Here is a 23153-nt window from a genome sequence, read left to right as displayed (position 1 = left end):
TACATTTTAATGTTATAGTAACAATCTGTTACAAATAAGACATGCTACCAGCGTAGTTGCCGTGGCTAACTACTGCTTCTTGCAGACAGTTTAGCCAAGACAATTCTTATGAAATTAAGTTAGAGTGATGGGAATAAATTAATACCATTTCATAGAACAAATATTGGAATTTAAATTGTAAATGAATGTCAGTGATTCTGTATTCAGGCCAGCAGAGGCCTTGCTGGCCCTGACCCCTCACCACTGAATAAAAATAAGGTGATGGCCTTAAACATGTTTATTAATTATTCTCCCAAAATATTATTAACGGTGTAAACGCTTATGCCTTGACTTGAATAAAGTTTAGCTTTTGGATCGGTTTTCATAAGCGTTTCTTAATGGACAGCGCTTTCCCAGTTTTGGCATTCATCACTTCTCGCGATAGAGTCCAAGTCACGCGATAGCTCCAAACAGTCCGCAAAGTTCTGACTACACCAGTTTAGCCGCATCATAAACAGCAGCAATGGCCGCCTACCGCAGAGTGGCTTTGTTGGCCGCTAAGCTTAGCCTGCGCTCAGTGTCGAGAAACGAGCTGACCGGGCGTCAGACTGCCTCAGGCGCTCGGAAGTGTCTCACTTTCGGGCTTTGTCTTGCGACGGGAGGCGCCGTGGCACTTTACTTCTACGAGGACATGATTAACCGCCGAGGCTGGAGGAGGAAGATGGGGGCTCGCAGCATCCATGGTTTGCTGCAATCCATCCCAGCCGTTGAAGCCAAAGAGAAGGTGGGTGTCTTTAAGCGGTACTATACTAAATACAGCTTGATCACACATCGCTACTAATTGTGAATTATATTGTCTCGTCGTGTTTTGGTCACTGGCCTTGTGTGTCTGTGTGTGTGTGTTTTTTTATCCTTTGTGAAAGAAAACCTACTACTACGTTGACGCTGCCTTTCACAAATGTACGAATACGTTCATCGTGACGTCGTTATGTTTTCATGTAATATGTAGTTTGTCCCGAAAACGCTTTGTTGACTATTTGGCAGCTGGGCGATGTGCGCGCGCACATGCATGCAGTGATGGCGCTCTCCGATCGAGCTGGTGCTGAAATGTCAACATGAGGGAACAGCTTTGAATTGAAATTTGAGAAGGAGGTGTACAGCGAAAAAACGGTGGATGAGTTGTTAGAACGTCTGCCTCACAGTTCTGACTTTTGGGATTTGGAATCTTGACTAAACCCTTCCTGGTGCTTTTCTTTTCATGTTCTCCCCGTGTTTTCGTGGGTTTTATTCATGGAACTCCACCTTCCATTAGCACTCCGTTCTGTTCACATTTGAAGTCCCATTTGCTTTTGCGATGTGAACACGTACATTAAAAGATTGTATTTAACTAAAAATCTGAATTGGGCATCACATTCTGCAGTGTGAACATAGCCTTAGATCCCATCAATCTGACCGTGACATCTAGCTGCCTGGATGAAAACTAAATATAAATGTAATACAGTGGTACCTCTACTTCTGAATGTCTCTTCATACGTAATTTTAAAGGTACAAAACGCCACAACAGGAAAATATTGCCTCTTGTCACGAATGAATTTCAAGATGCGAATAGTAAAAATACAGTATGGGCTGCTACTCTCAACTCCGAGTTATCCTGAACGCAACGTACATGTAGCTGCTCTGCCATTGGCTATTACCTTGCATCTTCCTGGCATCCCATTGACTAGAGGGACCTCTACCGTATGTGTCTATGTGTGTAGATAGAGATGTGTCTATGCAGCGTCCTCGTCATTCGCCCCATGGGCCATGAGACATTCTGATAATTTTACGTAAATGTCTAAATCACCCAGAAAAAGCGTGAAGGAATTTCTTCCAGAACCAATTAATTTTGTAAGTCAAGGTACCACTGTATTCTGCACCTTGCATAATATTTCACCAACTGTTTTGATTTCTGTGGGTAGCTTTGACATCTGCGGTAAAAATCCGTGATTGTGGAATAGTGGATCTCTAGGGGAACTATCGAGTACTATGCAAAAATCATGGCCCAAATCCATCCATCCATCCATCCATCCATTCATTCTCTGTACCCCTAATCCTCACAAGGGTAGCAGGTGTGCTGACTTTGTACACCCTAAAGTAGTTGCCAGCCAATGACAGAGCACATATAGATAAACAACCATTCACACTCACACAAACACAGACAATTTATAGAGTTTTCTCTTAACCTGCAATGCATGTTTTTGGCACGTGGAAGGAAAGTAGAAAACCCACACTGCTCAGGGAGAAAAGGCAAATTTGACACTGGAAGACCGGAGCCTGGATATGAACCCACAACCTCTGAACTGTGAGGTGGATGTGGTAACCCTTTGGCCACTGTACAATTTTTATTTGATATTTATGCGCAATACTTTATAATTGTTCTTTTTTGTTGTTGTTGTTCATATTTTCCTCATACCCCAACAGTGCTACTGTTTAAACTGCATAATAACCCAGTTTTACTTGTAGACTTTTTAGTCATTCCGATTAAAATTTTATTCCAATTGAATATTTACCAGAACTGCCATTTTACAACCTTGTGATGCGTAGATCGATGTAAAACTCAACAGACTTCAGTCACCGATTTAGAACACTACTTACTTCATTGTTATACAAGGCTGCATGTAAACACGGCTAATGTTACAGTGGTTTGTGCTAATCTTAAATAAAATTTGTAGGAGGTAAAACCTCGTCGCATTTTTTTATGAACACTTGGGCCTACTCCGTTGCTGTGTTTTAATATTGATTATTGTGATAGTACTTGTTGGGCTAATTAATTTTTTAGGTTGCACTTGGTGTAAAACGTTTGATAATCTCTGGACGAAAGGGAGAGCACCATCCGTCGTGTGGTCAGGGAAGAAAGATAAGGCATTAGTAAGGTCGTGGCTGGACGCAAGTACAATTCATCACTTAATATTTCATCTCAAATAGCAAAAATATATATTACAGTTATTCATTTTATTTCTGGCATTTGAAGAAAACTGCCTCTGTAATGCTTTTTAAACTTTATTCCTTCGTGAGAGTCATCCTTGTCACGCTTCCCTGTTAGGAAGCGGAACACTCATCACATATTTATGCTTCCTCAGTGAAGGCAGCATCAAAGCTTTATGAATGGATCAGTATTCTCATTAGTATGTTAGCTGAGCTGTGCAGACACCTTGGTTCAATGAGCCCTGTGGCCAAGCAGGTTTAAATTTGGAAAGCTGTCTTGGAATTACAAAGCTTCATGCAGCACAAACTGTTGATGTAGCACTGCAGCTAATCAAGTTGATGGCCCAGCTGCTTTGAGATTCCAATCATGTTGAAAGTATCTTGAAAAAGTTGCGTGTGCCCTTGTACTGCAGCTTTTAATACTGCCCTAAAGGGTCTGACTCTATTTGTAATTTCAAGAAGCGCTGTGCAAAAAAACCAAAAAGAGACAACAAAAAGAGAGACATGTTTTTCACAGGCTTACTTTATGTATGTGGTGCTGAGTTCTCTACATCAAATATAGTGTGTACTGTATGTAGAATAGTTCATCGTTTTATTTCGTCACAAATTGGTGAGGACAAGTTGTCTTAACAAAGTGAGAAAAGATTCAGCAATTCTAAACGTTCTGTTTTTGTTCAACAGGCACATCCGATGGACTTTGAGGAGGGAGATGTGCACATGTCGAGCCACGAGCATCGTTTCCGTATGTTTAGCTCTGTGGAGTATGACGGGCAGCTCTACATGACTCCTCAGAACTTTATTGAGTCAGTCACGATGAGTGAACCAAGGAGTATGTATAGCATTGTTTTCTACACATAATCCATTTGTTGAGGCCTCCTTTACCAGTAGTAGAGACATCAGCACATGCTTTCATGAGTAAAAGAAAATATGTTGTGACATCAGTTCTTGTACACACCTTTTTTTTAACTCATTCAGTACCAGCCAATTCTGGACCAAGTCTGAAAAGACGTTTAAAAACGTCTTTGGGAGTGAATGAGTTAAAGATGAGTTTAATAAACTTATAATGACGCTCAGGACATGAACACAAATTCCTTCAATAAATAAGTGGCCTCTGCTCTCGGGCTGGGCGATATATTAGTTTGTCCACTTATGTGTGCCCTGCGATTGGTTGGCAACCGGTTCAGGGTGTCCCCCGTCTACTGCCCGAAGACAGCTGGGATAGGCTCCAGCACGCCCGCGACCCTCATGAGGATAAGAGGATAAGAAAATGGATGAATGGATGCTTTGGTGTCAGACTTAAACTTTTCCCTCGGACTGATTTACATTTTTCATAGATCAAAATGTTTGACCTGGCCTTTTCTATCTTTGTAGACTTGCTGCTGTTTGAACCAAATTTGCCCGTACAACCTCCCAGCAGATGGCCTTGCAGCTTTTGTTTAGTCTAAGATTCATGTTAGTCAGACACATTGACATTTGCACCTCCTCCCTTCATTCAACATTCCATTTGCTCACATTTGCACTTTGTTGTAATCAATACACATCCCAAATTCTGCGGTTGACACCGATCCTCCTTTTATTGTCACAGTTATTCCCACACAACACATTTTTGTAATGTTGTTCTGAAGTGGACAGTTGTTGCATGCAAACCATGCACCCGTATGAGTGTTCACATCTGCGCGGCTCCTGACACACGATACAGCCGCACATACCCACTCAGCAGCTGACATCCTCTAATGCCCCCCCTTTGAAGTTGAATTAAGATGAACTTTGTTGTATAAAAAAGAACAAAAGTAGTATGTGCTTTTACTGGGACATTCCACCTACTACAAAGACCAGCACGGGGCACTTTAGATGGGCCTGTGATGATCACAGTTGTATATACAGCATGCGTGTGTGTTGTGACTGTAGCGTGCACATTAAGACCCATTTCTCGATAACACAGATGCTATCTGACAGAGCCCACCCAAACCCTCTTTTCCTCTTTCCCTTCTTTTTCTCTTTTTTGTCTGGCTCCCTTGGCAGACAAGAGGCCCTGGAGGTCCCTGACCAAACAGGTGGGAGACACACTCTGAAAGCTTCTTTCTTCTTTCCTCCTTGTTGTCAGCATCTTTTGTATTTTATATGTGGTTGTTCCACCCGTAGCGTCATAGCCATACATTAGAATGGTGAAATCTGTGTTGTCCAAGCTTTATAGGTGAAACTTAAAAACAAAAAATGCAAATGTCTCAAAAAACAGCCATAAATTCGAATGATAAAAACTGTATTGTCCAAGCTTTATAGGCGAAACTTAAAAACAAAAAAATACAAATGTCTCAAAAATCAGATGTGTTTGGAAAAAACAAAGAATTTTTAAAAATCAACTTAAAAATACCTTTAGGGGCACAAAAAGCCATCTCTGATTAAAATTAACTGTTGACCAGTGTTATGAGGAAAATGACCAATGAATATACACATTTTTTTAAACATACTATATATATTCCATATCGTGCCATTGCAGAGACCTGAGTGGATGTTGCTCAACTTCCAACATTTGAGGTTATGGTGTTCTATTTTAAGAAACTAGTTAAGAATGCATCAACAGTCTCTCTGCTGGTTGCATCCAAAAATGTACTTGGTGTGAACTCAAGTGCCTCAAACGACTATCCATTTAAATTATACACAATCCACTCAGTTCAATGTGATCATTAGTATGATTCAAACTTTGTTTTTCAGAAATTAAAGCCTTGCCACAGGCACAATAAATGTACACAACAGTATTGCTGTAGTTTCTGAATTTGACAAATGTTCTGGTCAAAATGGCCTTTAAAAAGTCCTAGAACATGTTGAATTCAACTTTTTTAAGCCTGGAGATTTTTGGGGGGTGTTTATCTTAAATTTCATAGTAGGTGTGTTCAAAAACATTCTCAATAGAGACTTGTTATCTTTTCTCGTCGCTCGACTTTTGCACGTCCAGCAAGCATTATGTCAGGATATGAACACAACTTGCTTGTGTTTTTGCTTAAACCTACGGCACATGTTTCAAGCTACACTTGTGGACAGTAAATTGTTGTGAATGAAACATATTTGCCAATTTACATGAAGTGACATTCATTTGATCCCATTCACATTCCAGGAGCTCGAGAAAATCCTCTCAGATACTCCCCCGGTATGGAGAGGATCATCCAAGCTATTCCGTAACCTGAGAGAACGAGGTACAGTATGTACTCATAGATAGATGCACATCCATATACAGCAATAGTGCAGAAAAGGTACTTTGCGCAACAAAAATATTGACTGTAACTGTATCCTAAGTGAAATGGTTTAAATTGTCTTAATACTCACAACAGACAATGAATTGCTGTATTGGTTTGAGCGTTTTAACAAAGTATTGGCCATATGATTTCCTTCTCTTCGTAAAGATTATCTTGATGAATCTTTATGGCTCACATCTCAAATACCATATTTTTACTCAATTTTACTCAGGACTTACCTGCCAATGTGTGTGTTTGCGTGAGTCACGGTAGGTGTCTCTAATCCGAGGTTGGAGGCATGCTGTCTCTCCTGACTGCCAACCAACCTGCTGACCAAACTAAAAATAAACCACATCTCCTCTCCTCTCTTCCCGCTTCTCTTGTCCTCATATAAGTATGCAGCAGCAATGAGATATTATAGCACCTCCCCCTCCTCCCCACCCCGCGTAAAAAGGAGTTGTATACCTCTGGGCATTTCCCCGTTTAATTTTGCAATACGTCAGTTAAAGCCCTGATATGTATGTAATACAATCTGTGTTTGTCAGGACACGTATTATCGTGCTGAGCAGGAACAGTTAAATTCCTTGGAATGGCGACAGCTTTCGCAGAGTGACAAAATTAAATGGAATGCTGTGTGTGTGTGTTTCATGTTTTCTCTGTTGAGATTAACATTCCTTTGTACCTTATATGATAAAACTGGGGTTTGCTGTTCTTTGGGAAGATGGACTAGGCATAGGAACAGATATTGATAATAAAGGTATTGCAGAAAAGCACAAAATATTAAGCATTACAAGCAGCACTATTTTATAGCCAAGATTTGCATTTGATGAAACAGAATGTGTGAAAACCTATGGAACTCATAATAGAACAATTCTAAAAGCTAGAATGTGTGAAAACCTACAAAACTCATAATAGAACAACAATTCAAATTAAATCCAGAGTATACCAAGTATTTTTTTTGTCTGTTTGAGTATTATTTTTGAGTATTTCTGTCTCCGAGAGGACCCTCAATCGTTTGAGTGCATGACGTGATCGTGTTGGTCAAGCTACATGGGAAGGGGTAGGGGTGGGAGTTTGGTTCCAATTCAGCTCCGTTACACAAAGTAGGTAGTTGCGCAGTAGGAAACACAAGCCTGTCACTGGTTCTACCTGGTGACATGTTCAGCAACACACAAACACACATCCACGGGAAAGCAGTGTCCCATAACACTCAAGCGAGTCACCCTGAACTATCTGGACAATCAGACAGAAAGCGAAAAAGAGTGTTAATGGGCCTGAAGTAAGAAAGGATCACATCCTGAAACATTTTTCACCTGCTTATACATATACACACACACACACACACACACACACACACACACACACACACACACACACACACACACACACACACACACACACACACACACACACACACACACACACACACACACACACAATGGTCTTTACTTGACACCCAGTTTGTAAAGAAGTGAATCGTAGGAATGTGACAGAATTTCCCGAAAATGAAAATTCGTCAAAATGTCAAATTTGGTTGGAAAGGCCTGTCAAACCTGAGTCCAGCACAGCAAGAATTTTGAAAATCAGATAAAGTGTTCTGGAGAGGAGCTTTGTGTGTGTGTGGGGGGGGGGGGGCAGCCTTTTGGGGAACACTTTTGTTTTATGTTGCCTGTTGAAAATATGGTCAGGAAAGCACCTTCGAGTTAGTGTAATTTCTTAAGATATCTATTTAAAAAAATTAACATATTAATGTAGTTCCACTGGTTAGCACGTCCGCCTCACAATGTTGAGGTGCAAGGTTCGATTCCGGCTCTGGCCTTCCTGTGTGGAGTTTGCATGTTTTCTCCCTGTGCCTGCGTGAGTTTTCTCAGAGGTCCATCACTACTTGGCCTGGGTAGTGGCGATTACACTAACGGACAAAAACCCACTTCCGTCAGGACTTTGTCATTAAAAAAATAAATAAATCCTGCGGTCGTCAGCAAGGCGGGCGTCCGTCCGTGACGGAATGATGGACCTTCCGTTATTACTGACTGAAAGCTCACTGCTGCTTTTTATGTTCAACCCCGAGCTGAAACCCCCTTTATACATGACGTTTTCAATATGAGCAGTTGCTCTAGGTTTCAACAAATATAATGAAACCTGAGCACAATGCCAGTCCTCACCCATTAAGGCTTCATTTTCCATCATCTTTGCCTTTGGTGTCCAGATGTCCACAGCTACAAGTGAGCCTCGATTTTTGTCTGCTACTTGGGGAATCCCTACTTCGATTAGCTGACAAGTTCCGCTAAAAATAACCATTACTAAGATCAGTCGGGCCGAAACTCCTAAGTGTCCTCCAAGTGGGCTCCTTTGGAGAAAATTGCAGCCCCTTGTCACATTGCTAGAAATAGTGTGTGGCCAAATGGATTATTGGTTTACTTCAAGAACATTTTTTTAAAAAGATGCTATGTTCGCGAAAGGAATTATTATGTGCTATGGTGTCTATGTGTGTGTATACGGCCATCCCCCTACTAACTCTCTCATGATCTCATTGCTAGGAATCATCTCATACACGGAGTACCTGTTCCTGCTCTGCATCCTGACAAGTGAGTCCCTCCATATCCTGCTGTCTCTGCACTCTACATATTTGGGAGACCAAAGTTAGTGAGGTTATTACATCTGCTATTGCCATAGTTACAGGTCCCTCTCCAGGTAAGAAAGATCACAAAGAATCTAATTAAATGTAGACATAGCTCTACAGCTATAAGTGAAGTTTACCATTGTAAATTCAGTGCAAACCTTCAGCCCTACAGTTTTCACAATTTTCAACCTACAAGACGGTCATAAGCAAAAGAGGCCATGCTTTCAAAAAAGGCCAAAACATAAAAGGGTTAAAAAACAACAAAACGTGTAATGGATAGAACATTGAATATAGTAGGATATTAAATATTACAATCCTATTTCAAATTAAATGAATTTAAATGAAAGACATTTTGAGCCACCGCACACCAAGCAACCTGGCTGTAAGTGACTGAATAGGTCAGGACAATCGCTAATGACTGGCGCGATTGATTATCGTTGCAACGTATAAACAGCGACCCCTGGGGTCTTCCCAACAAACAATATTTTGGGGTGCCAAATAAACAGTACGGTACTGTTTTATTTATTTCATTAATCCACAAACAATATGGTATGATTGTCAAGAAAGTTAAGCAAATTGCCCTGGCCACTGTATCTGTATTACAATAATACAAAGTGGAAACGGGTACGTGTGATATTATAAATGCCGTTCAGTATTATTGTGAATTACAATACTGTACTTCATATACTGTCTTGGTACAGCTTGGTGACCGGTGGATTTCAGTTCATACCCAGAAATGTTTTTTTTTTTTTTTTGGTGAAAACTCATCTGATATGCCATGACATTATTGATTGGCCATTACATTTGCGACATGGTCACCTGCCATTCAATTTTCAGTCGCAGTGAAACTCGTGGCTGGTGGTCGGCCACTCATAAAAACCATGCACACTGTGTGACGGGTCAGTCAGATATGGCCGCATAGCTCCGTGTGTGTAGAGCTTACATATTTAATCTATGATACTAAATTGTGCCATACATTTTATTGTAATTTGGAGAAGCTGATAATCAAATGATACAATTACTGTAATTTGTGCTAGAATTAAAACAGTTAATTAATAGAATGGGTAGCCCAGGGGAGCTTCTGAGATACAAAAACAATCAAGTCTGGAAAGCCGTTCAACTGCTAACTATACTTGAAGCATATAAATTTGTTAATAAATTGAAGGAATTCATTAAATTAAAAGCCATGCTAATTTACGCTGCATCTGACCATTATTCACTTTTGACTGTATGCTATTTGGGTATTTACAAATACCTTTAACAGAGTCTGTTGATAACCCTTACCATGTGTGTTCTCCTCTGCTGCAGAGCCCCATGCTGGTTTTAAGATTGCTTTCAATATGTTTGATGCAGACGGCAACCAGATGGTGGACAAGAGGGAGTTCTTGGTGGTAAGTCGCTAATAGGAAGGGGAAACCAATCATCCATGACATGATTTTCATTCTATTTTCAGTTTAATTCCTGACAGTAATGATGATAATTCCTGGGTATTTAGTAGGTTTTGTCTTAATGTACCATATTAGACAGAAGAAATATATTTCAGGTTTAATCACTGAGGTTTACATAAATCAAGTGGGCATGAGTCCAAATACTGTGTGGTTTATATTTAATTACGTTGTATAAAAATAAACATCACTTGTCTTTATTCTTGACGTGTTTGTAGCTTCAGGAGATCTTCCGGAAGAAAAATGAGAAGAAGGGGAGGAAAGGGAATGCTGAGAAGTCCGCACAGTTGGTAAGTGAGTTGGTAATCAGGACTGTGGGATCAAAACAATCCAGTTTCCTAATTGTCATGAATATAACCAATGTTGTAACAATTATCGATTGTCTATGTTGACTAAAACTGATAGCACTTATCCATTGTATGACTGAGACTATTCATCATATAAAAGATAATCAAAACAGTAAAACGCTGGAGGCTTCGATCATCTTAAATCATCCATGAAGGTATTGGAATACAACAGTTGCTGTGGTGTTGTGCTTTAGAGGATATTGAACTGCTGTGCCAAACTGTACACGTGGATGCATTTAAAATGATGATAATCATTCCATAGCAGTTTATTCTCATCTGCGGAGGTATTAGGATAATAACCCGTCATCTAACCATGACTGAGTGCATGCTGCCTTACAAGTTTTTGTTCTCTGTTGTATCATGATGGTGACTTCCCAACTTGTTATTGGATCAAATGGATATACTCTTGTATAATTGGTCTTATTCCATGCTTCTGTGATTAAGGCTTAGGAACAGCGTTTTCTTGTATTCATTACCCATTTCTAACAATGCATTTGCTGACATGAAAAAATTGTTGGAGAAGAGTTTAGACAACATGTTAAATAGCAAATATTGGTGTTCTGACTCAAGGAAAATGTATTTGGGAAAATTAATTTGCGGATCTTATCGGACTGTTTTGTCACCGTTGCACATCCACATTTTAAATGATTGATTGAGGACACGCTTTATGGGCATATTTTTAACAAAAGGGCTTGCATTAACTGTGGGCTGGCTGAAAGAAGTTCTAATTACATTTGTCAACGGGGCAGAGATTTGAGAAAACTGTTTACTGATCAAAATGAGGCCGGCCACAAATAAATGTTTTGATAATCGACTTTTTAGTTTCCGATTATTTTGCCCTTAATGGACTAATGGATCGTATGTAAGCTGCTCTGATCTAACCACCATGAGCTATGTGCAAACCAAAAGTAAGTTGGTCGGTGTTAACGTCGAGCCCTGCATACTACCTGTAATACTTTTGGGGAAAAAATATAGTATATACTATCCATTTCATATACAGCTACATAATCTTTAGATACACATTTAAAAATATGTTTTGTGAAACATGTGTTCCTCTAATATATAATCAGAGATGCATTGGAAATTGGACATGTCCCTCCCTATGCAGAGTGTATCCACAACCTCTCCTCTTGCATGTACTAACATGTCTTTTATCTTCTCTCCTTCCTCTCTGACTGCATGCTCTGCCGTCCTCTGTCTCTCCCTCATGCCTCTTCGCTGTGTGGTAGAGTATGCAGCTGTATGGATATCAGGTTGCCCCCATGAGCAGCGTATGTATCAAAAAAAACAAAAACAACATACCCCTGTAGTGTTCTTTTTGCTCACCTTAAATGGTTTGAGAATGTGATTAAAAGGGTGTAATCCCCTCATGAAATAATTGACCAGTTTAAAACTGTGCTTGTTGTTGGCCTCATATTAAACGGCTTAATGTAGGGATTCTTCAAGTGATATCGTGTAGGAAGTAACACCGAATATTGTTCATTTGTGATTTTTAATGTTAGTTGCTACTTTTTTTCCTCATCAGCTACGTGATGGATTTCAGCATGAATAAAAAGAGGGGGAACTGAAGAGGACTAATACATATAAGGGGCAATCTGTGATCAAGTATAATTAAATGAGAATAGTGTGATGATGTGGTTTTGAGTGATGTAGGGCACTTTAAAGACAGAAGCAATACACTTCCAGCACTTTCCAAACAGAACCCTGAATGAAATGCTGTCTCTTGTCACTGACTAAACATTGGTGATTAAGGATTTCCGAGCTAGTCAGATCTGTGTGAAGTGCTGTGGAGGATAGATGCGTTCTCATAATGACTTTTAACATCAGGGTGCGGTCATGTTAAAAAGCTTTCAGTCGCGTTCGCCGTGAAGAAAATGAGTCAGGTGGTCAGAGCTCATCAGCTCCACTTTTTTCGAGGCGGCACACTTCAATACAAGCAGCTCTTCATCAGGGTCAAGGACAGAAATCAGGTTTTTAGTCAGAACATTTCTCTTTTTATTTCCACATTTTGCTTCTTTATGTGCTAGTACAAACACAACAATTTGGTGCATGCACTATGGCTACCAGATGTTTTTTTTGGGATATCACCTAGTATTCGTGACGCTAATGAGTTTCATGCCACTGTCCTTTTAATGTGAAAATTTATCTTCTTAATCGTTGAAATTAATGTTTACAAGCAGGGTTTTATATGAAAAATTATGGCACATCACTTTAATATGATTATACAGTATATTACAAAATCGGATTGATCGGTAAAACGCAGAAGCTAATTCCTGAAATGGTGGTGTTGGAAGTGAACTGACACTGGCCCCCCCTTGACCACCCCTACAGGTGCTAAAAAAAGACAGTCAGGAGTTTGTGGCGCGGAGTTACTGGGACGTTCTAAGGCGAGGCGCCAGCCAAATCCTCTTTTCTGACCTGGCGGAGGTACACAGACCCACCTGTCCTCTATCTTGTCATTTTTCCAATGTTTTTTATTAACCCCCTTTTTTTTAAATTCTCTAATCATCCTCTGTTCTCATCACGCATAGCAGAATAAGACCTAAAATGCATGAAGACAACGAGGCTATTTCCACAATGAGTTCCCTGAAAACGAAAAGGCATAAAAATGAACAATTTGTTAAGCTGCATTATCAACCTGCAAGGTCTTTTTGTTGGCTTGAGTCAAGACAGACGTGTCTCAACCGTCTTTATTCATTTGTCTGCTTAACATCAGTTGAGAAATGCCACCAAATCCTTCCCAGCCCCCCCCTTTTTTTTTACCCCCCTTACCATCTTCATTTTTTCAGCCTTCATTTCTTTCTTTAAGGTTTTGCACTCATAACAGGACATAAACTTCATCTTGCATTCCCTTATGATCACCTAAATGTATGTATTTATTTTGGTGAAATCATCTTTAAACGGTTCGGATAGAGCACATTTATTTTCTATATGTCTGTTCGTGCTTATTTAAAAAGCTGTACTATACTGTGGTGACATAATTGTCCGATATTAGAATATACAGTATAATGTATGTTTGTATGTTTGTTTAATAACTAATCTCTTGGAGGGTTTTTTTCTTGATATCTGTCTAATACGAATCTATGTTGTTTTGTGGCCAATCTTCGTGTTAAACCATTAATCTTTTACAGCACGTTTAACCCTATATCCTATTGAACACTCAATGCAATTGTTTGCAATTCAAAATGCTAACCTCAGAAATGTTTGCGCAACACTGATTTCAAAATTTGTAAATATTACCATCGTTAAAATGGTGCTCTATTCATCTTTCATCGCGTTTAATTAGAATCTACAGTAGCTTTCAAAATTTTTATTACCGTACTTTTTTCATTAATTGCCTGGAGGAAATCATGTGGCATTCGTTTTGGCTTCAATAGTTAGCAATTTTTTTCTTGCCCTGTAAAGGGCCTGTAGGCATTAATGACACTGAATTGGTGAATGATCGTAATTCTGTTCAACAAACGCTACCATTTGTAGATATGAAAATCACTCAGCACACAGTCGAATATTTTTAGGTTGTAAAACACCGTGAACTGGTTTGAAAGGCAGCAATCTGCAAAAAAAACAAACAAAAAAAAACCCCACCTGAAAGCCACCTTGGAGGTGTTGCCAATGATGAGTAACAGCTAAAACATAGCACGCTGGCTAGCTCTCTAATGACAGGCTTTGTGCTGCGGCACTGCCGTGGCAGCGGAAGCTGAGGTGAAGGTAATGACAGTGAAGTGTATCGGGTCTGACCTTGTATTTACTCTCCGGAGTCTTTCATCTGCTCGGATGTCAGATGGACAGAGCACACACAGGATCAGGCAAAGTGACAAAACAAAATCAACAAAATGGGAAAACTTCCACCAAATTCAAATTATTTGACACTAGATCATGAATAAATGATGCAAACGTACGCAAAAGGTAAACTCAATTGTGGAAAGAAGAAGACGCTGAAGTGATGGAACACACTTGAGATAAGAAGTAGTTGATCAGATAAATAGAGTAAAAGAGGAAGAGATACAATCACCAAATAGGTGAGGCGAGGCTAGATTGGTTGCCAGAGGTCAGCGGACAACAAATGTTGAGGTACAAAGTGGGTGGGTAGAAGAAAGCCTCGGGAAACACTTTGAGGGCAAAAGAAAGAAGCAGGTTGTATTTAAAGAAGGATGTGTTTACTCAACAGATTAGTCAAGCTCTTTGCTTTTGTGTGGCAAAAGAGGTTCTTACTGACAGCTACAGGACGAGCCACTGACAGTTACCAGGAGGAGAAAGGAAATAAGGGTAAACTGAGAACATGCAGTATGAGAGGAAAAGAAGTGACCGGGAAGGTAAAAAGGAATGACAGAAGGTGGAAGACACGGGAGAGAAGACCAGGTCATGGGAATGAAAATGTGGCGTAGCCTGCATTCCGTGGAAAGTTTTACTGACGGTCTGACTAATGAAAAGACAGACGATGACCTGCTCCTTGGAGGTATTAGTCATAGATTCGAAAGAAGACCATTTAGGGTTTACATCAGTATTAACTATTTTTACCTTTGTCGTAAATGATAAGAAGTCGTAACACACACAAACGCACGCGCGCGCACACACACACACACGTGCCTGTGAGCGGTGTTGATATTTTGCCATCATCAGAGTGGTGAGCTCACAATGCTACTGCTGCACTTCAAGGAATGGTAACATTGGTAAAATCCCTTTTAGCATTACAACTGTATTGCTTAGCTTTATTGCTGCAGGTTTAATTAAGAGGTCAATATTTGGAGCAATACTCTAGACCAGGGGTGTCAACCTCATTTTAGTCACAGGCCAATTTGGAGTTACGCCTTCCCTTGTAGGGCCGTTATGACAGTGAAACCACAGAATTTTACGCAACAAATTAATAGATTACTAGTTTTGAAATCAATCAAGTCGATTAAAGTAGTTTTTTTCAATTAATGTTCAAGTGAGGGTAAACAGGGTAACAAAATGATTGCAACATCTCAACATTATTTATTATACATGACAATTTTACATTTCGGTACAGATTTTAGCAAGTTGACACATGATTTGCTTTTGCGGGCCATATAAAATGACATTGCGAGCCGGATCTGGCCCCCGGGCCTTGAGTTTGATACTGTTGCTCGAGACAATGATGAGCGGCGGATGAGTTTCATTTTAATGATTCCCATATCTTGATAATTTAAAATTAAGATCCAGAGGCCAAACCCTGATGGATTCTGAAATGAATTCAGTGGTTTCTTAACTCTTGGGCCAAATAGTATTTCCAATAGTATGATTTACACTAACGTGAGTGGCCTGGTAATTAGTTAGAACATTACTGTATTTTAAATAGTCCTCCTTTGCAAACAATCTAAATCATGCAAAGTGTAATCTTACCAGTTTTTAACATAATTAATGTGTATATTAATTAATTAATCAAGTATATTGGCCCTTTTTAACTTGTCTTTGTCCTGCTTTGGGTTTTAGGATTTTAATCTTGAGGTAGAACCTCCATTCAACATTTTGGTGCAAATGATTATGACCATGGCATAAATGCTCCTCCATCTTTGGCAAACATGAGATTGGACCCACGCGTCATCTCTACTTACAGTAGCATGGCCATCAAAAACGAGGGTTGGCAGTGATGGGCATGGCTGTGATTGAGAATTGATATTTACTTCCCCCTTTCCGCCTCGATGCCAGATGACTTGTCTTTTTTTTCCCTTTTTTTTTCTTCATTGGAACTGATCAAAAGCCCAATGACCCGTTTCTGAGGAGTTTTTTAAAATGTAATCTACAGTATATTCATGCCAATCCTGAAACATCCCTATGTTTAGTCACTTAAAAAGACCACTACACAAATCCTAATCATCTTCCCTGTAGTGCCTTTACAACGGTTAAAAAGCATAATAACCAAGAGCTAATGGGCAAGAATAACAAATAGAACAAAGTCTATTAATTGGCCTATTCTCCCAGTAGCTGAATGTAGACCTACTTGCCAAAATGGATGGAAGCGCATACAAGATGAAATGAAACAAAAAAGGTTTGCTTTGCATGTGTGCTCTGCTGTGCTGCTGTTCACCATTTGCAGCGAAATGCATGGATTTTCTGCTTTGATTGCAGCTTTTCACCAGCTACTTCATCTGTCTCAACTTCAGTCGGGATTCTGTCTCTCCTCCTTTTACATCTTCTTCCTATCTATTTTCCGATTCTACCGCGAGCATGTTTGCCGACGTTGAGCGTGACGGTTTCAGCTGTATCAATTATGTGCTTCAATGTAAGCTGTATTTCTTTGCAAAAGGGATGTTTTCTGCTGGAATAAAAAAAAAAGTCACCAGTCTGATATACAGGTTTAAGATCATTTCAAGTTTAAGTTGAGCTCTTTTGTCAAGAAATAATACTTTGATGGCTCTGAGGATGTCTTCAATTGCGCATCTTTGATTATCACTTGGCTTCCAGTGGTAATGATACATGCCCTCGGATAATGTGCAGACCAAACAAGCTGACCAAATCTGTTGTCAGATTTTGGAAACCGTGAGTTCAAGGATGGATTGAATCACTTGATTTACGAGTAAAGCTTTTAGAAAATCAACCACAAATGTGACATGCTTTGATGCAATGTTGTCATCGGGACTGCTGACTATTTTTTAAAACTGATTGGTTGAGATGATTTGCATTCACCAACTAGCTTGGCCTGGTGCTACGAATTCAAAATGGTTTGGTCCTCTTCATTCAGTTTCTCAATATACATTGTTGTGGTTTTTTTTTTTTTACCTGTGAGATCATGGATCCATATTGACAACAACAGTCAAAATCCACTTAATGGCGTTCACTTCAATTTGTGAGCTATCTTAGGGTGCACCGATCACCAAGACAGCTTTGCTTTAGTATAAAACTATTAGCAACTGCCTTCATTGGTGCTGTATTGAGAAACGGACAGCGTTTTCTAAATCAAAAGTGTTGTGTAAGTTCTGCTGAAAGGTCTGTCACGGTTCTTTTATCTTTCCCTTTTTGTCTCCTTTGTTTTTGACTTAAGCGTGCAGATGAGAGTCTAACTATTGACACCACCCTGCTGGTTCATTTCTTCGGGAAGAAAGGGAAGGCTGAGCTCACTTTTGATGACTTTTATAGGTATTCCGTAGCTTGCACATAAGCTTGTGATGACTTCATGCACGCGAATTCACACATTTACTTCGCAAGTCACTTTTTTTATTATTACAGTAATTTTTTTTAACCTGATTTCAAATTAAATCTATGCTGTCCGTTGTTTTATATTTTCAGGTTCATGGATAACCTCCAGACTGAAGTACTGGAGATTGAATTTCTGACCTACTCTAAAGGAATGGCCACCATCAGTGAAGAGGACTTTGCCAAGATTCTTTTGCGTTTCACCAATGTGGAGAATATTGGTGCCTACCTGGAAAATGTTCGTCAAAGCATACCGGATGAAAAGGTAGGCATGCTCTTTTTCTCTCAACAGTGACTTCTGCATAAAGAGAAGTTGTGCCCCAACACACTTATTGGTTCTCTGTCCAATAAACAAAAAATTGTTGAACCTGAAATAAATATCTGCATTTTTTTTCCCAATGGATCCAATTTGGCAAAGGAGCTGTACTTCCCAAAACACATACCTCTCCTGTAGAGCAGATGTGGCATCTGTAAAGCTGATGTTAACAGTGATGTCCATCCATCCATCCATTTTCTGAACTGCTTTATCCTCACAAGTGTCGCGGGGGGTGCTGGAGCCTATCGCAACTGTCTTCGGTCAGTAGGCGGAGGACACCCTGAACCGGTTGCCAGCCAATCGCAGGGCACACATAAACTAACAACCATTCATGCTCACAATCACACCTAGGGACAATTTAAAGTGTTCAATCAGCCTGCCATGCATGTTTTTGGAATGTGGGAGGAAACCGGAATACCCGGAGATATCCCACGTATGCCCGGGGTGAACATGCAAACTCCACACAGGAAAGCCAGAGCCGGGATCGAACCCACACCCTCTGCACTGTGAGGTTGACGGGCTAACCACTCGCCCACCGGGCCACCGTTAACAGGGATGTTTCAACTAAATTGCTTAATAAGCAATTAAAGACGAGAAAAAGGTTTTGTCAAAAAACAAAAAAACACATATCCACTGACAAGAAACTGCACATTTTTTACGATACAAATTTCAAGCGATGTTTTGGGTTGACATTTTATCTTTGGCGAGCAGCAGCACTTCAATTCCCTCACACATCTGTTTGATTTATTCTTCTTCTGTGAGTGCTTCTGCCTCCCAGCCTTGAATAGCACCTGAAATTTCCCACCACTTTTTCTGCCTGCGGCTGTTGTTGTGCTCCACACTTCAATGCTCAACTGCCTCGCTTGACCACACATGCGCGCGTGCACACACACACACACACACACACGTGCTGTCAGTCTTTTCACTCTCTATCAAAAATCTATTCGTATAGCTAGTCATAAAATGATTGATTGATCGATTGATTGATATTTATTAGAATTCATCAGCATTTGTCTCAAAACAAAATCCTATGTTTTCAAGTTTTTCAAATGATCATTCATTTCCCAATAAACTTCCCGTTTACAGTCTCAAGGCAGTAAACAGCCAGTCACATGGTAAATAGCTTTATTGGCATGAGTGGCTACTTTTGCTCATTGCACACTTATTTTTGCTGTGTTTTTAATAGATACATCAGTGACCTGATTTGCCTCAAAGAGTATTAATGCCTGTCTGTTTCTTTCGCTGTTTAAGGGAATCACTTTTGATGAGTTCCGCTGCTTCTTCCAATTTCTCAACAACCTAGAGGACTTTGCCATTGCCATGCAGATGTACAATTTTGCTTCTCGCTCCATCGGGCAAGGTTGGGACAGAGCTGTGAAAGCTACAGTTATCGGCACATGTGGTCCCCTTTTTCTGTGAGATACACAATATTTGTCTTTGTCCCCTGCCAGATGAGTTTGCGAGAGCAGTATATGTGGCCACAGGTCTCAAGCTGACACGCCACTTGGTCAACACTATCTTCAAGATCTTTGATGTGGATCACGATGACCAGCTCTCTTATAAGGAGTTCATTGGCATCATGAAGGACAGGCTGCACCGAGGCGCCAGGGTGAGGAAGTAGCTTTTCAAATGATGTGCACCAACGGAAATTGTTAATGAGAGCAGGCACATGATTTAGTGACCTGCACAGTTTTCTGTACTGTATGTATGCAGTATGTTCAAGAATCATAAATAGACCCCTCAAGACACAGGCATAAGTCATAAGTCTAATACAATACAATACAATACATCCTAATTTATATAGCTCTTTCACATCAAGTCTAAGCCTGTGTTGTCCTGGTTGAACACAATTTAAACACAGATTTTCTCCACCTGACATTTAAAATCTAATGTTTTATGTTTGCTGAAGCATCCAAAAGCATCCATCCTATCGTTAAGTATCAATGCATTTGTACCTTGACCTACAACTGCTCCAATTTATGCGTTTTTCGACAAATGAGTCACCACTCAGTCAATTGTTTTGTTTTCGAGTGTAAATTTACCTTACGCGCGAGGTTTTTGTTTTTTTCTACCATGGTATCCATTTTGCCCTCCCTGAGAGTTCTGTTTGCCATTTGACAGCCAGCTGTTTTTTTTAAAGATGCTTGTTTCATTTTATTGCCATTCCCAGGGGGTGTTTACGTTAAACATGAAACAAAATTTTACACATTTTGTATACAATCAAACCACATCACATTTATGCTAACACATAATGTGAAGCACCATAGACAGGCTAACAAAACGATGTAGAGGCTTTCTGATCTGTGAAGAACCGCTATTATTACTACAGCTTAGTTTCAACAGTCTTCTTTGTGTTTCATGATCAACTCTGCATGTCATTTTTTTGGTTTTTATAATATCTTTTTTTGTTTTGTAACTCTCCCCACCATTCCTGGTTTGCAATATTTGGTCAAGGCGACAATATGAAAGAACGGGTAATTTTAGACACTTCATGTATAACACTTAAAGTAAAGCAGCATCGCGACAGAATGACTGCGTACTATGACTCATGAATGCACCATCCGTCTGTAAGTGAACCTGTTAGAGTGAATGTGAACCTCAGGGCTGAATTATGAACGGAATTACAAAGCCCTGAACGATTCGATCAACAAATCTTTTGAATGAAACCTTTTAATGAACTGATTCATGTGATTAAGCACAGTCAAATGAACCGCCGTTCCTATCACCACTGTATAGTGAAAGCGGTGGGGATTTTTCAAGATGTTTGATCTTTACCATCCTTGACAGCTTGGAGAAAAAAGGCTGCTATCAACCCCACCTAATTATTTGAAGTGGTGAAAAACTCCAAAAGAAATGGAAACCACCTCACGTCACTGCACTGAGCTGCTTCTAGAGAAAAAGCACTGCTCTCTAGTGGTGTTTTCTGATACCTCTACACAGACGACTGTCAACATTGCTCAACGAAATTAAGCGAACATTAGTTCCAGTTTTGCATTTTGTAACCCAGTAGTTGTTTGGCATCCTTATCTTTGATAACTCACCACTTCTGTGTCTTTCTCTCCTCTCACACTCTTTCATGCATTCTTGCTTCCTTTGTTGTCCCCGCAAAATGCCACTCCTTACTTTATTACAATCCTAACATCTGATTTATTTCCCACTTGCCTTCCTCTCTTTTATACTGTTCCAAACAACTTTCCCTGTTCATTGATTCCCCTGCATTTTCCCTTTCTTCTGTCACCACATAACATAATTCTCAGGGATATAAAGCAATGGAGCGCGCCATCTCCTTTCGATCCTGTTTGAAAAGAGAGCTGGCAAGCAGGTAAGTAAACCCAACAACAGTACCCATTCCATGTTTGCTGATTAAAATATCAGGTGTTAAACACCTAACCTGTCTCCTCAGCCATTTTACTAGTTGATTTTAGAATGTGATTATGACACTTTGACTGAATGAAATATGCTGTAATAAAACGTGAAGGTATTTATAACTGTTGATTTTTACCATGAACATGCCACCCTTTGCTGTGTGTTTACTAGGTGAATGCCCCATGCTGCAACTCCTTTCCCCACTGGGTTATCTCTGACGCCAAGAGACAAATAGACCGGTCCTGAATGGGAGACATTATAGAGTTACTGAGTGTACGAGCAATGCTGGAGAACTGGGCACATACACACCATTTTTACTTCAAATCTACAGATGAAATATACTGAAAGTTTTGGAAAGGTTCGACGAAATAACTTCACGTGAAAAAAGTTCAGGGCGGCACGATGGTCATCTGTTTAGCACCTCACCGTGCTAAGGTTTTGATTCCAGGCTCTGGCCTTCCTGTGTGGCGTTTGCATGTTCTTCCCGTGCCTGCATGGGTTTTCCCCGGGTACTCCCACATTCTAAAAACATTCATGGTAGGTTGATTGAACACTCTAAATTGTCCCTAGGTGTGATTGTGAGTGCAAACAGCTGTCCGTCTATGTGTGCCCTGCAATTGGCTGGCAACCAGTTCAGGGTGTACTCCACCGATTGCCAGACGGCTTCTGGGTTAGGCTGCAGCATGCCCGCGAGTATAAACGGATTACAAAATGGATGGATGGATGGATGGAGGGATTGCTAGAAATAGCTCATGTACCTGCAGTACAACCTATACACATTGAAATAACAGTAGTCATATAGTCCATACATATTGAAGTTGTTACGTTTGTATTTACGAATATATTTGCATGAGGGGTTTCCTCCGAGTACTCCGGTTTCCTCCCACATTACAAAAACATGTACTGCATGGTTAATGGAACACTCTAAATTGTCCTTAGGTGTCAGTGTGAATGCGGATGGTTGTTCATCTATGTGCGCCCTGCGATTGGCTGGCAACCAGTTCGGGGTGTATCCCGCCTACTGCCCGAAGACAGCTGGGATAGGCTTCAGTATGCCCGCCACCCTCGTGAGGATAAGCGGATTAGAAAATGGATGGATGGATTTCCATGATGGTCATGCACACAGTTCCTCCCCTACACCTCCCACCCCTTTTAGTCCTCTCCCTATTCATTTTATTACTGATCAATGTTTTCTTTGAGTCTTTTTATGTACTGAGTATGCAAGAGTAATATGCTCACCTGATGTTTAGTGATGTAATAAAATGTCACTTGTTCAAAATGTTACACTATTTAATTAAAAGGTTAAATATAAACATAGACCTTTAAGTGAAGTTGTCTCCCTCTCGGATAAATTAATCAATTGAATATTTTTGGTGAAAACCATTTTGGGTGACAGTGTAACTGGCATGTTTACTCTGCGCATGCGCATATCCTGTCGACACGCAACTGTTTTAACCCGAGGTTTATGAGTGACTACGAATGGCAATTGAACACGCTCTCCCATTGTTTAGCATTCCTGAATAGTTAAATGTTCCATTCCTCCGTGTACAATATGCTGGTAAGTTAACGTTTGCCAACTACCAGCGCAATTTAAAGAACAGTTAAAAACCGAAACAAGCGTTATATGCTTATACAATATTGTGTTTCCTGTTAATTCGCCATCACTTGTTTATATGCCTTTGCTCTACAATACGACGCAAAAAACATTGCTGTGTGATTTTTGCAAATTAGCTT

At 40.1% G+C, this 23153-nt stretch overlaps 1 protein-coding gene across 6 annotated transcripts; it reads left to right on the top strand.

Annotated features, from left to right (window-relative positions):
• Nucleotides 1-450: 450 nt before the first annotated feature.
• Nucleotides 451-22736, top strand: micu3a (mitochondrial calcium uptake 3a). Of its 6 annotated transcripts, XM_086120425.1 has the most exons (15): nucleotides 451-763; nucleotides 3625-3772; nucleotides 4966-4997; nucleotides 6056-6134; nucleotides 8711-8758; nucleotides 10102-10184; nucleotides 10457-10528; nucleotides 11815-11856; nucleotides 12917-13012; nucleotides 17586-17680; nucleotides 17831-18002; nucleotides 19305-19413; nucleotides 19505-19662; nucleotides 21311-21375; nucleotides 21591-22736. In XM_086120425.1, exons 1-15 carry the CDS (start codon nucleotides 503-505, stop codon nucleotides 21592-21594), a joined length of 1464 nt encoding a protein of 487 aa, XP_085976551.1. In that variant the 5' UTR covers nucleotides 451-502; the 3' UTR covers nucleotides 21595-22736. The 6 variants fall into 6 exon arrangements, with proteins under 6 accessions (XP_085976551.1, XP_085976553.1, XP_085976555.1 ...); XM_086120427.1 differs by lacking the exon at nucleotides 11815-11856; XM_086120429.1 differs by lacking the exon at nucleotides 12917-13012.
• The last annotated feature ends 417 nt before the right edge of the window (nucleotides 22737-23153 follow it).

Source organism: Hippocampus guttulatus, chromosome 9 (assembly GCF_054856545.1).
Source record: "Hippocampus guttulatus isolate MCC_2025c chromosome 9, RoL_Hgut_1.0, whole genome shotgun sequence".
Lineage (NCBI taxonomy): Eukaryota > Metazoa > Chordata > Actinopteri > Syngnathiformes > Syngnathidae > Hippocampus > Hippocampus guttulatus.
This window is presented reverse-complemented; position numbering and strand designations above follow the sequence as displayed.